This window comes from Symphalangus syndactylus, chromosome 24 (assembly GCF_028878055.3).
Source record: "Symphalangus syndactylus isolate Jambi chromosome 24, NHGRI_mSymSyn1-v2.1_pri, whole genome shotgun sequence".
NCBI lineage: Eukaryota > Metazoa > Chordata > Mammalia > Primates > Hylobatidae > Symphalangus > Symphalangus syndactylus.
This window is the reverse complement of record NC_072446.2, coordinates 17,943,709-17,956,777: the sequence shown is the minus strand read 5'-3', so window position 1 is coordinate 17,956,777 and position 13,069 is coordinate 17,943,709. Positions and strand designations below refer to the sequence as shown.

The 13,069-nt window shown below is 40.2% G+C and overlaps 1 protein-coding gene across 3 annotated transcripts in view; it reads left to right on the top strand.

Annotated features, from left to right (window-relative positions):
* DOK5 (docking protein 5) overlaps window positions 1–13,069 on the top strand; it is a 179,552-nt gene that overhangs the window by 76,367 nt on the left and 90,116 nt on the right. For all 3 annotated transcript variants that reach the window (XM_055265845.2, XM_055265846.2, XM_063634239.1), the window contains exon 2: window positions 3,485–3,592. In XM_055265845.2, coding sequence (XP_055121820.1) covers window positions 3,485–3,592 — 108 coding nt within the window. The remainder of the gene's footprint in view (window positions 1–3,484; window positions 3,593–13,069) is intronic.

The window sequence follows — 13,069 nt, the reverse complement described above, 5'->3', positions numbered from 1 at the left end:
ATCCCCTTTCACAGAGTTTTTCACATAACAAAAGTTTTCATTTTGATGAGGTCCAGTTTATCAAATTTTCCCTCTGTGGATTGTGCCTTTGATAACAGGTCTAAGAACTCTCTCCAGACTGTGATCTCACGCATTTTCTTTTTATCATTTTATTTGATATTTAAGTTTTTTCATTTTATTTAATATTTGGGTCTATTTTAAGCTATTTTTATATAAGGTGAGTGTTTTAATGTTTAAGTAGACGATTTTTCCACCCCCCACCGTGGATGTCCAATTGCCTCAGTACTGTGCACTGAAAAGGTTGCTTTTCTTCCACTGAACTGCTTTTCCACCTTTGCATCTGTGTTTTTATATTGCTTGGTGGATTTAACAACTGTGCAGGATGAAAACCAATAGAATTGACTAATTATACTAATACCTCTGGGTATTTAAAAAATAACAGAATCCTCTTTCATTTAATTTACAGGTTTTTTGTTTTGTTTTGTTTTTTTGGTAGTCTCTCTCTGCTCCCCAGGCTGGAGTTCAGTGGCATGATCTCGGCTTACTGCAGCCTCTGCCTCCCGGGTTGAAGCAATTCACGTGCCTCAACCTCCAGAGTAGCTGGGACTACAGGCATGTGCCACCACTCCCAGCTAATTTTTATATTTTTAGTAGAGATGGGGTTTTGCCATATTGGCCAGACTGGTCTCAAACTCCTGGCCTCAAATGATCCATCCATCTTGGCCCACCAAAGTGCTGGGATTACAGGCATGAGCCACCTCGCCCAGCCATACAGTATTAACTTTTATTAAACAAAACAAAAACTAACAAAACCCAAAATCTATTCTCATGATCCAGAGAAAACATTGTTAACATTTTGGGTTTTTTTTTTTGCCTTTTTCCATGCATTTTTAGTATAGTGGAGATCATGACCTAAATGAAAATTTATATTCTGCTTCACCCCTCTCCACAATAACATATTATGAACACTTTTCTATGTCGTTGGAAATTCCTTCTGAAACTTGTTTCAAATGAACCAACTATGTTATCCTGCAGACAGATAATATATGTATTATAGATGTAGTATAATTTACTATATAAATATTATGTACACTATATTACTATTTTTTATAAAGTAATTACCTATGTTATCTTATAGATGCATAACATTTATTATAGATATATTCTATATGTATCGTAATATGTACTACATGTTTACTATATGTGTACCATTTACTTTATATAGCTACTAATGTTGCTCTATAGATAAGTAGATATATTACATTATATATTATAGAAGTATTATAATTTACTTTGTCACTCCTTATTGTTGAAATTTGAGTAATCCCTAACTTTTTTATTGTAAATAATGCTGCTAACATTTTATTGTACATTCGGTGGGATCAGGCACATATCTTAGCCTCTTTATTTAGAGCTAAACTTCGGAGTAGAGTGGATTTCGTTTTTTCACCCTGAACAAAGCAATTAATTTATGTTCAAGTTTCTGAGCCAGAAGAGAAAAATGGAATATGTAAAGATTGCAGACAAGTAGTAGTTAACTTGAATTCCTCACCCATCTGCCAGGTACTGATAGAATTATAAGAGGTTTTCAAATTGACTATGTTTTGAAGGACCAAATATTTTATGTAGACTTTGTTTTGTTTCTTCTTATTAGTTCAGAGGTTCTTAAACTTTGTAGTACATAAACTTTATTTATGGGTCAAATATACAAAACCACATATGGTAATTGGAGGTGATTTAAGGATCGAGGATAATCATGACTGAAGAGCATCTACCCATCTGCGCTTGAATATGGAATTCATTTTGTTTCGGGTTTTTTCCTAAGGATAGATTTCTATTCATTTTCTTTTGCTTTTTTTTTTTTTTTTTTTGAGACGGAGTCTTGTTCTGTCACTCATGCTGGAGTGCAGTGGAGCGATCTCGGCTCACTGCAAGCTCCACCTCCTGGGTTCACGCCATTCTCCTGCCTCAGCCTCCCGAGTAGCTGGGACGACAGGCGCCCGCCACCACGCCCGGCTAATTTTTTGTATTTTTAGTACAGACGGGGTTTCACCGTGTTAGCCAGGATGGCCTCGATCTCCTGACCTCATGATCTGCCGGCCTCGGCCTCCCAAAGTGCTGGGATTACAGGCATGAGCCACTGTGCCCAGCCTGATTTTTATTCTTTTAAGGTTATTTATTGTCAAGTGACCTTTAAAGATCACCAGTTGAGTATAACAGTGCCACTCAGACATTTGCCATCAGTAAATATTATTATTAAATTATACTCATTTGCCAGGCGCGGTGGCTCACGCCTGTTTTCCCAGCACTTTGGGAGGCCGAGGCGGGCAGATCACGAGGTGAGGAGTTTGAATTCAGTCTGACCAACATGGTGAAACCCCGTTCTACTAAAAAAATACAAAAATTAGCCGGGCATCGTGGTACTTGCCTGTAATTCCAGCTACTCAGGAGTCAGAGGCAGGAGAATCGCTTGAACCTGGGAGGTGGAGGTTGCAATGAGCGGAGATCTCGCTTTTGGAGAACATTGTTTTTCATATGCTCATTAGCTCTTTGCATTTTCTCTCTCTAGCATTACTAATATTTTAATGTACTAGTGTACTTTTTACTAGTTATTTTCTTCAGGGTAGTTTTGGTTGCTAGAATCAGACCCCCATTCAAGCTAGCTTAATTAAAAGTTGCAGTGATGTTGATGGTGATGGGTTCCTGGGGATATAGGTGATTTCCAAGAAACCCAGAGGAAAGGCTAGATCTCAATATTAGGAATTGAAAGATGGTGAAGAACTAAAATGTCCCTTTTACCTAGAGTAGAAATGATCTAGTTCCCTGTGGCATGTTCCACTGCTTAACTCTCCTGCAAGTGATTCAACATGGCCAACAACTTCTGTTTAAACCTACCAGCATTGACCTTTCAATTTGGTCTGCACCTTTGGCAGTAATCTTCAAGTCTCTGGGTTGAATATCCTAAGCAAGAATCTGGTTGGTGTAAATCAGCCAATTATTAGCTAGTTAGTTTAGTGTCTGGTCCAACTCTTCACCATCCATTATGAGGAATATCACATGATAACCATGAGCTGTCAGATTCTAGGATGGGCAATGAGATCTTTAGCATAGACCAAGCCCATGGTTTTCAGATTTAATTGCACTTGAAATTCTAGCATGTGCCTTGAATGCCTATTTTATTTGTACTTATTTGGGATTTTTATCTCTGGGACTTTTTCTGAAATATACCTAGTGATATTGCTATCAAAGCATGAAGAAATTTATCTTCAAATACTTATTTTCTTTTGATTCCAGTAATTGTCTGAATGACACATAATATGCCCATTGTGGAAACAATTTTGATTTTTAAAACTTTATTTTCCCTAAGCAGCATCACATTTCTGGCTTGCAAATATTTCACAGGTGAAAACATCAAAAAGAAAACATTTAAATGCAAATGTCAGTCAGTGGAGATGCTGAGCTCAGTCTTTGTGTTTCCTTCCAGATTTATCAACGATGCTGGTTAGTATTCAAGAAAGCTTCAAGCAAAGGTCCAAAAAGACTGGAGAAATTTTCTGATGAACGTGCTGCATATTTCAGGTGTTATCATAAGGTAAGACTCGATTGCTGTAGCTTTCCAGAAATCTATTTACAGGGAGGCAACTGGAATTATTGACTCTGAAAACTTGCCTAAATTATTTAACAAAGGTACAAGCAATATCTTTTCCAAGGACAAAACACCCCTAAAATAACATCTGCTTGCTATTTTTTTCAAGTAATTGACTATCTAAAGTCACTCTTCCGGTTTCCTGCTATTTGCTGTAGCTGTTCTTGTTGTTTTCCAATCTCTGCTATGGGACTTATCACGTTGTTGTACTCCCTACACTGAAGCCCCGAGAGGATGAGGACTGGATCTCATTGTGTCTGAGACACTGCCTGAGGCAGAAAGACACTCATTCAAATGCTTGGGAAATGTGGGGAGAAAAGGGAAGGGAAGAAGCAGAAAACAGGTAACAGTGGACGAAGAGGAAGTTCTACCCATTTGTTGTTTCTTTAAGTTTGATGACTAAATTTTCTTAGTAGTAGTGAGACTTCCTCACTAAAAATAGTCATTGTATGTTAAAACTCATTAAGGTAAGTGCAAGATTTACTTACCACTTGGATTCACAAATTAGCTAAGTATTTCCCTCTACATGGCAGTATATTTCCATGGTCCTTGTTAACAGGCAGCCTGTGTATTTTCTTTTTTCATGAAAACGTGTGAAAGCACATGGTTAACACTCCTCTGAGGCTCTGGTTACTTTCATATGGAGAAAATACTACTCTTTTGTCTATGAAGGAACTATGCTTATTTTTATGATAGAACATTTTAGTTTTGGCTTTCCATCTTGAAGATTCTTTAAGCCTCATTTGGTGAGAATTTACTGGGGCCAGGCTTCTTTGCCATTTAAAATTTTATGCGAAACCAGTCCATCTATTAGAACAGAAAATTGGCTAGGTGGGGGAAGTGAACCGTCTTTCCTTTTGTGCAAACTCTCCAAAAGCAGTGACTTTTCGACACCTTATAAAGGGTCTATGATGACACTTTGGTTTATATGATGATGAAAACAGTAGAGGAAGCTGCATTTCTTCTCAAATTAGAGAAATAAGGACTATGCTATACGTTAGAGGCACACCTGTATGTACATAAGGGAAGAATAAGCACAAAACAAGCTTTTGGGACAGGTAGAGAAGGGAGTCAAGGGTTGCATCTTCCATGCATTTCATTTCCCTGTCACCCCATGAAGCAGTTCCACATTCCAAGGCTTCTCCCACTCCCAGCCTTCCTTCTCGCCAAAGGAGAACCCACTTAATACCTTTTTGAGTCCAGATTTCCTCTATCATTTATCTTTCATATGCCAAATATGAAATGACACTTCAAATATATATATTTTTTGTTGCCAGGGAGGAGTTGTTGAATTGCAAATGTATTATGTAGGCACAGTGATCCATGAAGCCAGTGATAGCATAGCTCTGAACCCTGCAAATAATCTTGAGCCAAACTCTCCACTTCTATAACACTCCAAACTATTTGTATCCAGTCATTTTGAACCAGATGTATTATGGCCCAGTTATCCCTCATGTATCCAGTATTTTACCTTATAACAAGATGGCGAGCAATGCCATAAGGATGACTTGCTTTATTTTTGCTTGAACAGCCTTTTCTTAAAACGAGAATCAAAATACCCAGGAAGATGTTTGGCTTATCATCTAGACACAGACAGAGCTTTAGGTGGCCAGAAAGTGTAGTTACACATCAGGTCTTCTCTTGAGAACCTTAGCCAGTCTGTAACTTTGCAATTCACCCTGAGGCCCTATACTGTCTGGTCATCGTGTGTGGCCTTTTGATCCTTTTTTGTCTTGGTAGAGTTCCAAATATGTCTGGTTCTTCACAATCCAAACATCTGATTCTGCACAATTCCATATGCCAACCTTTCTGAATGTAGAAAAAATAAGAAATAGGCTATGTTTTACTGATAGACCTATACATACCTAAGAGAAGAAAGAAGATAAGTGAGGAATATATTATAAGAACTCCTCAAATCCCATGCATCAGCAAATGGTGTTGGCTGTATGCTCAAAATGTATGGAGACTCTGAGCACAGCTCACAGCCTCTACTGCTACCACTGGGGTTCTAGGCAGTGGGCTGCCAAATTCTTGGGCTTCTAGAGTCTGTTCGAAATATTTATATCACATCACGATATTCTTTGCTGCAACACCCTCAGCGAAGGTCTTATAATGGTCTACGCCAGTGGTCCCCAACCTTTTTGGCACCGGGACAGGTTTCATGGAAGACAATTTTTCCACAGACGGGTTTGGGGGTGGGATTGGTTTCGGGATGAAACTGTTCCACTTCAAATGATTAGGCATTAGATTCTCATAAGGAGCAGGCAACCTAGATCCCCAGCATGCACAGTTCACAATAGAGTTTCCACTCCTATGAGAATCAGGAGGTGGAGCTCAGGCAGGAATGCTTGCTCACCTTCTGCGGTGTAGCCGGGTTCCTAATAGGCTGTAGACCAGTACTGGTCCAGTACCCATCTGCTGCCCAGGGATAAGGTCCCTGGTCTATGCAATCACATGATTTGATTTCTTGCTGCCCTTTTCACCTCATCTCTGAGTTTCCTTAATCCCACCTTCCTCTGCTCCAGGTGCCCTGGGCTCCTCTCTTTCCTTAGAAGATGCCAAGCACCTCCTGCCCTTTATACCTGCTCTTCCCTTTTCCTGGAATGCTCTCCCCCAGGTACCCACAGAGCTCACTCCCTTACTTTGTTCAGTGCGTTGCTCAAATTGCTCCTCTAAGAGGGGCCATTTCTTGACTCCCTTGTTGGAAATCGAACCCACCTACTCACTGCCTTCCACATCCTTCTTATTGCTCTTCTTAGGAGGCACCAGAACATAACACACTGGCTTGGCTGTTTCCTATTGTCTTCCCCTCTCCCCCACATAAAATAAGGTCTACAAAGACAGGGATTTTTTGGGGATGGGAGACATGATTCACTGTTAGTTACTAGAATCTAACACATAGTGAACACTTTTAAAAGTATTGGCTGAAAAGCAAGAAATGTTATCAATAGAGGAAATGGAATACATACAGATGTCTATGTGTCATACTTTTATTTAGTTTACCAGAAGAAATCTGTACTTGAGGCATCTGAAACCAGAAAAAGAAACTTTGATTTGGAGAAAATAGGGTGGGCAGTGATGGAAGCAGAAAAAGCCAGGATTTGGATGTTTTAGGAGGACAGAAAAATATAAAATCAAAATGGATGAAGAAGCTCTTGCTTGAATGTGAAATGAATAAAGGGAAGTTGAGGACAAACTTGCTCTATTTCAGACTGCTACCTGCTGGCTTTGGAATTTAATATGTAAATCTTTGGGGAACTTGGTAAGCCACATTCTCTTTCATCTATAATAATCATTAACCAAAGTTCAAAGCATTAGAATGGAAGAATTATCTACATTTAGCCTCCAAGCCCTTGATGAATTCCTGTAGCTGATTCATCCTCTACTCTTTTAGATCTGATACATTTAGTATTAATCTCTCGGGGCATATAAAAAGCTGGAGTAATTCTGAGATATGCATTTTTCATCTAAATGCTGTGTAATTTATGAATCTTGATAATAAAATACTGGGGTTATAAGTAGCACACCGTGACCAAATTTTAGAGTTTATTCTAACATAAATAAAGCAATTTCCAAAAGAAATGAGGAAGTGTACATCATGCTATTTGATCAATACGGAGGTGGTGTGCTGCATGCAAACGTATCCCTCCCGCAGGAAATCTATGGCATTTATAAGAGCACAGTACTTCTCCCTTTTTATTTTTAAAGACATTATTAAGAAAAAAGTGCCAGTCTTGCATATCTGACTTTTTAGAAGTTTCAACACAAGAAAAAGATTGTAGAATTTTAAAATTTGGTACCCCCTCACTGAAAATGTAGCTCGAAATACACTCTTGCAAAAATTGGAAAATAAACGTATGAATAATGCACATATAGAACAATTTATTTTTTATTTCTTACTTCCTCCATGAAGCACCCCTCAAGCACCCATAGCTGTCAGAGACGGCTGCGAATTTGATTAACTGTAATTCCCACAATATTAAGACTCCAGTGACTTTAAATGTAGTTTCTGACCTTCTCATTAAATACCAGTTCCATGTTTTCATTCAGGAAATAACGTTGCTTATACTAATTAGAAGGGGATGAAAGTTTCCGTGCATAGTTTTACATTTTCAAGATGAGTAACACTTGAGAGGAAGTAGAGTGGAAGGAAGACCACTGATCGCTTTTGAGACCAAGGCAAATGGTATGGCGGGAAGTATGTCGGTCCTGGATTTAGGAAGCCTGAGTTCTAATCCCAGCTTTGCCACTGTATATGTCTTGACAAATCACCCTCTTTCTGTGTAAAGGTGGCCTCCAAGGCAAGTCACACATTTGCTTCCTCATCATCACATGTGGCTGAGTCTGCAGGGATTCGGTTCACCTTGGACCAGAAGGAGAAGTCCAGCAAATCCTGTGTTTAGTGTTTCCCAAAATGTGAATGAAAGAGTGCGTTAAAAGAGCCTTTCACGATTAAACGTTGTGTGGTCAAAGAAATTGGGAACTGCAACGTTTATGGCCCCATCTTTGACATTCATAACCCACTGCAGCCCCTCATGGGCTCTGAAAAGTCCTACAGTTAAGAAATTGGAGGGACTTTGAGTCAGCATTTCCAAAACAACTGGGCCATGGAACTATTTGTTTTAATCATGTATTCCACGGAACAAATAAATTTAATTCTAGGGAACACAGTCTGGGATATGCTGCTTTCATGGGTTAACTTATTGTTGTTTCAACAGTAAACAACTAGGGATGATCGTTTCTACTTTATCAAAATCAGGGTTAATGGGTGTATTAAATGAATGTGAATGTATTTGAAAAGGGAACAACTCTCTAACTGTAGGGATTAATTGCCATTATTATTTTCATTCTCCCAAACACCTTTGGTCTTATTTGTTCTGTCATTCTATCCTTTGTAGTGACTAGGTCATTTATATCTCCTAAGCTCAATGTCAGACCTTGTTCTTGGTTTCTGCAAAAATAGGATTCTGGGTTCTGCACAATGAGCTAATGTCCTAAAATTTATTTTTCTGGAATTTCATCCAACTTATCTGTGTGTGTGTATGTGTGTGTGATAACTTTTTCTGTACTAATGATTCATTCTTTTTTAACACAGTTTCTTCCTCATCTAAAATATTTCCTCTTCCGATATGGCTGTCTATAATATGTCTTTTCAAAATCATAAAATGTCACAGCCCCCTCTTTCAATACTCAGATATTTACTTTGGAGCCATCCCCTCCTCATGTAAGAAACTACCCACCATGCCATATTCTAGAAGTTTCCTAAGCTTATGCCAAAGAGGATGTGACTCTTCACATCTCCATAAATTAAATGATGGATTATTACTCTGATGTTTTTCCCAGGTGATAAATAATTCCATACCCACATTTCTAAGGCTTAGGTAAATTAGATAGAAGAGGTTGACTGTAGTACAAAAAACCATATTTTTCCAATGTAAGTACTTTTTCTAGTCAAGGAAGTATGAGTCTGCACCGGAGTGCCAAAGACTCCTGAAACACATTCAAAACTGACTGAACTCTTTCCTACCCAAGCTTGGTTTCTTTCTTTCTTTTTTTTTTTTTGAGATGGAGTTTTGCCCTTGTTGCCCAGGCTGGAGCGCGATGGCGTGATCTTGGCTCACGGCAACCTCCGCCTCCTGGGTCCAAATGATTCTTCTGCCTCAGCATCCTGAGTAGCTGGGATCACAGGCATCCACCACCATGCCTGGCTAATTTTTTGTATTTTTAGTAGAGACGGGGTTTCACCAGGTTGGCCAGGCTGGTCTCAAACTCCTGACCTCAGGTGATCCACCCGCCTCGGCCTCCCAAAGTGCTGGGATGACAGGCGTGAGCCACCGTGCCCGGCCTGAGCTTGGTTTCTTTATGGGCTTCCGTGGCTCATTGTATGGCATCAAGATCCATTCTGTTATTCAAGGCAGAAGCCAGGGAGTTGTCTTTGACTTGCTGTCCTCCGTATTCCCTCCCAAATCAATCCGTCACCAGGTTTGCATGCAGCCCTCCCGCTGTATAGACCCCTTTTCTTTTGTGGTCCATGTGGCAAACATTTATCAATCCCTCAAAGTCTCTGCTGTGTCTTCACCTCCCTGTGAGTCTTCTCGACTTTCCCTGAGGTGATTCATCTGCTGGGCCCGCTCTGCCTGGATGCACTCGTCACAATGAAAGGAGGGCTTTATTTTCATGGTGGTGGCAGGTTCTGTCCGGTTGGGGCCGATCCCTTCTTCTTTGGTAATGGATGTCTGATTTCTAGTTGGAGACAAGGCAACCCATAGTAAAGACCCCTGTGCAGCGAGGTATGTTCCTGCAACTGATTCCTGGCCTCAGGGGAATAAGCACAGAAGACACACGCCCTTCTTCATCTCTTGCTCTTTCCTACTGATTCGAAAATGGGCGTCAGCCATCTTGGCCCATGACGCTGGAAAGCTCATGGATTGAGGGTAGCCCAGCAACAGGTGAAGCCTGGAACTGGGCACCGTAGAACACCAGGGCAGCCCAAGACTACCTACCTCTGGATTTGTTTTATATGAGAGGAATAAACTTCTTTCTTGTTTAAGCCTTTATTTTTTTACTTATTTTTATTTATTTATTTATTATTATTATTTTTTTGAGACAGAGTTTTGCTCTTGTTGCCCAGGCTGGAGTGCAATGGCGCAATCTCGGCTCACCACAACCTCCACCTCCCAGGTTCAAGCAATTCTCCTGCCTCAGCCTTCCCAAGTAGCTGGGATTATAGGCATGCGCCACCAAGCCCAGCTAATTTTGTATTTTTAGTAGAGATGGGGTTTCTCCACGTGGGTCAGGCTGATCTCGAACTCCTGATCTCAGGTGATCCGCCCACCTCGGCCTCCCAAAGTGCTGGGATTACAGGCTTGAGCCACCGCACCTGGCCATGTTTAAGCCTTTACAATGTTGGATTTTCTCTCGTGTGCACCAGAGTCCTAGCTATTAGAGATGTAGTAAAATTTTCTCATCATCCAATGCACTCTGGGTAGCGAATTCTGTTATTCACAGTCAGGAGTATCCTGACACAGTCAGTGTCCGTTGGATTTGAATTTCTTAAAGATAGAAACCATGCTTTATTCATCTTTGTATCTACCTTTCCAGCATAGGGTCTCATGCAAAGTAGGTGCTTTGGATTCCACAGACCCATAGGGTTCCCAGGAAACGATTCTTGGCCTACTTATGCTAGTATTGCATAGTAGAAATGTTAGGGAACCCTGGTATATTGAGAATTAAAAGGGCTGTGTGACTCACATGCCAAATTCTCTGTCATCTGAGCACATGCATGGTTTTGTCTTATGGAGAAGACCTTCTAATAGAGATAATGACATCATATTTTAAATATTATTTATTATTATTATTTTTGAGACAGAGTCTTGCTTTGCCATCCAGGCTAGAGTGCAGTGGTGCTATCTCGGCTCATTGCAAACTCTGCCTCCTGGGCTTAAGAGTCCTCCCACCTCAGCCTCCTGAGTTGCTGGAACTACAGGCATGCACCACCATGCCCAGCTGATTTTTATTATTTGTAGAGACAGGGTCTTGCTATATTGTCCATGCTGGTCTCGAACTCATGGGCTCAAGTGATTCTCCCTCCTTGGCCCCCCAAAGTGCTGGGATTACAGGCATGAGCCACTGTGCCAGGCCTCATTTGTACATATATTTACATTTAAAAAAATCAATCTAAAACATAGAGAAGGTTAAAAAAAATCAAATGGTATTGAAGCGTTTATCATGAAAAGTAGCAGTGCCTACTTTATTCCTACCCTTCTGTTGTGGGTTGAACTGTGATCTCCCAAAAATATATGCCTAAGGTGTAATGGCTGGTACCTGCAGATGTGACTTCATTTGGAACTAGGATCTTTGTAGATGTATTCAAGTTGCAGTGGGATTATTGGATTAGGGTGGACCCCAGTCCCATAGCTGGTACCCTTATAAGAAGAGACACAGACCCACAGGGAGAAAGCCATGCGAAGACAGGCAGAGACTGGAATGATGCAATTAAAAGCCAAAGGTGGCAAGGACTGCCGGCAGCCACCAGATCGTAGGAGAGATGCATGGAACAGACTCTCCCTCACAGCCTCCAGTAGGAACCAACCCTGCCAGCACCTTGATTTTGGTCTCTGGCCTCCAGAACTGTGACAGCATACATTTCTGTTGTGCAGGACACTCAGTACGTTGTTACTGCAACCCTACTCTAGGAAACGAATTCACCTCCCGGGACTTAATCACCATTGTCATTCTCTGGTGTTCATTTTACTGGTGGTTGCCTCTGTAACTCTCGATGATGTGTTTATAACTTTGTTTCTTGTTTTATTAACTCCCAACATTACCAACAGATTCCTCCCCTTTAGAAAGTTAATGGTTTGGCTCATTTCTGTAATCTCATCAACTCTTTCTTCTTCCTTACAAATTGTGACAATTACATTACTTTCAATAAATATTCTACTGTATGTGGAACATTCAATAACATGCTTAAACCCCTGTGCCCTTCCCCATAAATGTTAGAAAGCAATTCTTATATCAGTCTCATTTGTTAACGATCTTATTGCCTGTCCCCTTTGCTTTTCTCTATTTGTCAGGTTTTTTTTTACTTTCATTTTATTCAATACCAGATTCTTGTCTTACAGCAATGTGGGTTCACTCTTGTCACATGTTCCATTGTTTCGAGAGAAATTGGAAGCAAAGATCTTTTAGTTGAACACTTTTAATATTTAACTGTAATTTTAAAATATAAGAAAGGACAAATTGAATATCTCTCCAGGTGATTGGCCTGAAAGCTGCCTTTAAAAATTTTTTAAATCTCTTATTTACCCCTTGAACTAATGCCAGAAAGAGAAAGCAATGGTATTCCCAGGAGGCAACATGTGACACTGTACTTAGTAGATCTACTATTTTAATATGTGTAAATTACAAATAAAACTCTCATCATACTTTATTTGCGATGGACCTAGATGCCTATTTTCTTTCAGTTATTTATGGTTTATATAGATACATTCATTGTGATGGAAAACATTACAAATACTTCAGCTATAATAAGATTTTTATGGCTGGGCGCGGTGGCTCATGCCTGTAATCCCAGCACTTTGGGAGGCTGAGGCGGGCGGATCACGAGGTCAGGAGATCGAGACCATCCTGGCTAACACGGTGAAACCCTGTCTCTACTAAAAAAAAAAAAAATACAAAAAACAAAATTAGCTGGGCATGGCGGTGGGTGCCTGTAGTCCCAGCTACTCGGGAGGCTGAGGCAGGAGAATGGCATGAACCTGGGAGACGGGGCTGGCAGTGAGCCAAGATTGTGCCACTGAACTCCAGCCTGGGCAACAGAGTGAGACTCTGTCTCAAAAAAAAAAAAAAAAAAAAAGATTTTTATTAGAGATACACATGTGCTTCACAAAATATTATTTTGGTCAACAACACCATTAAAAC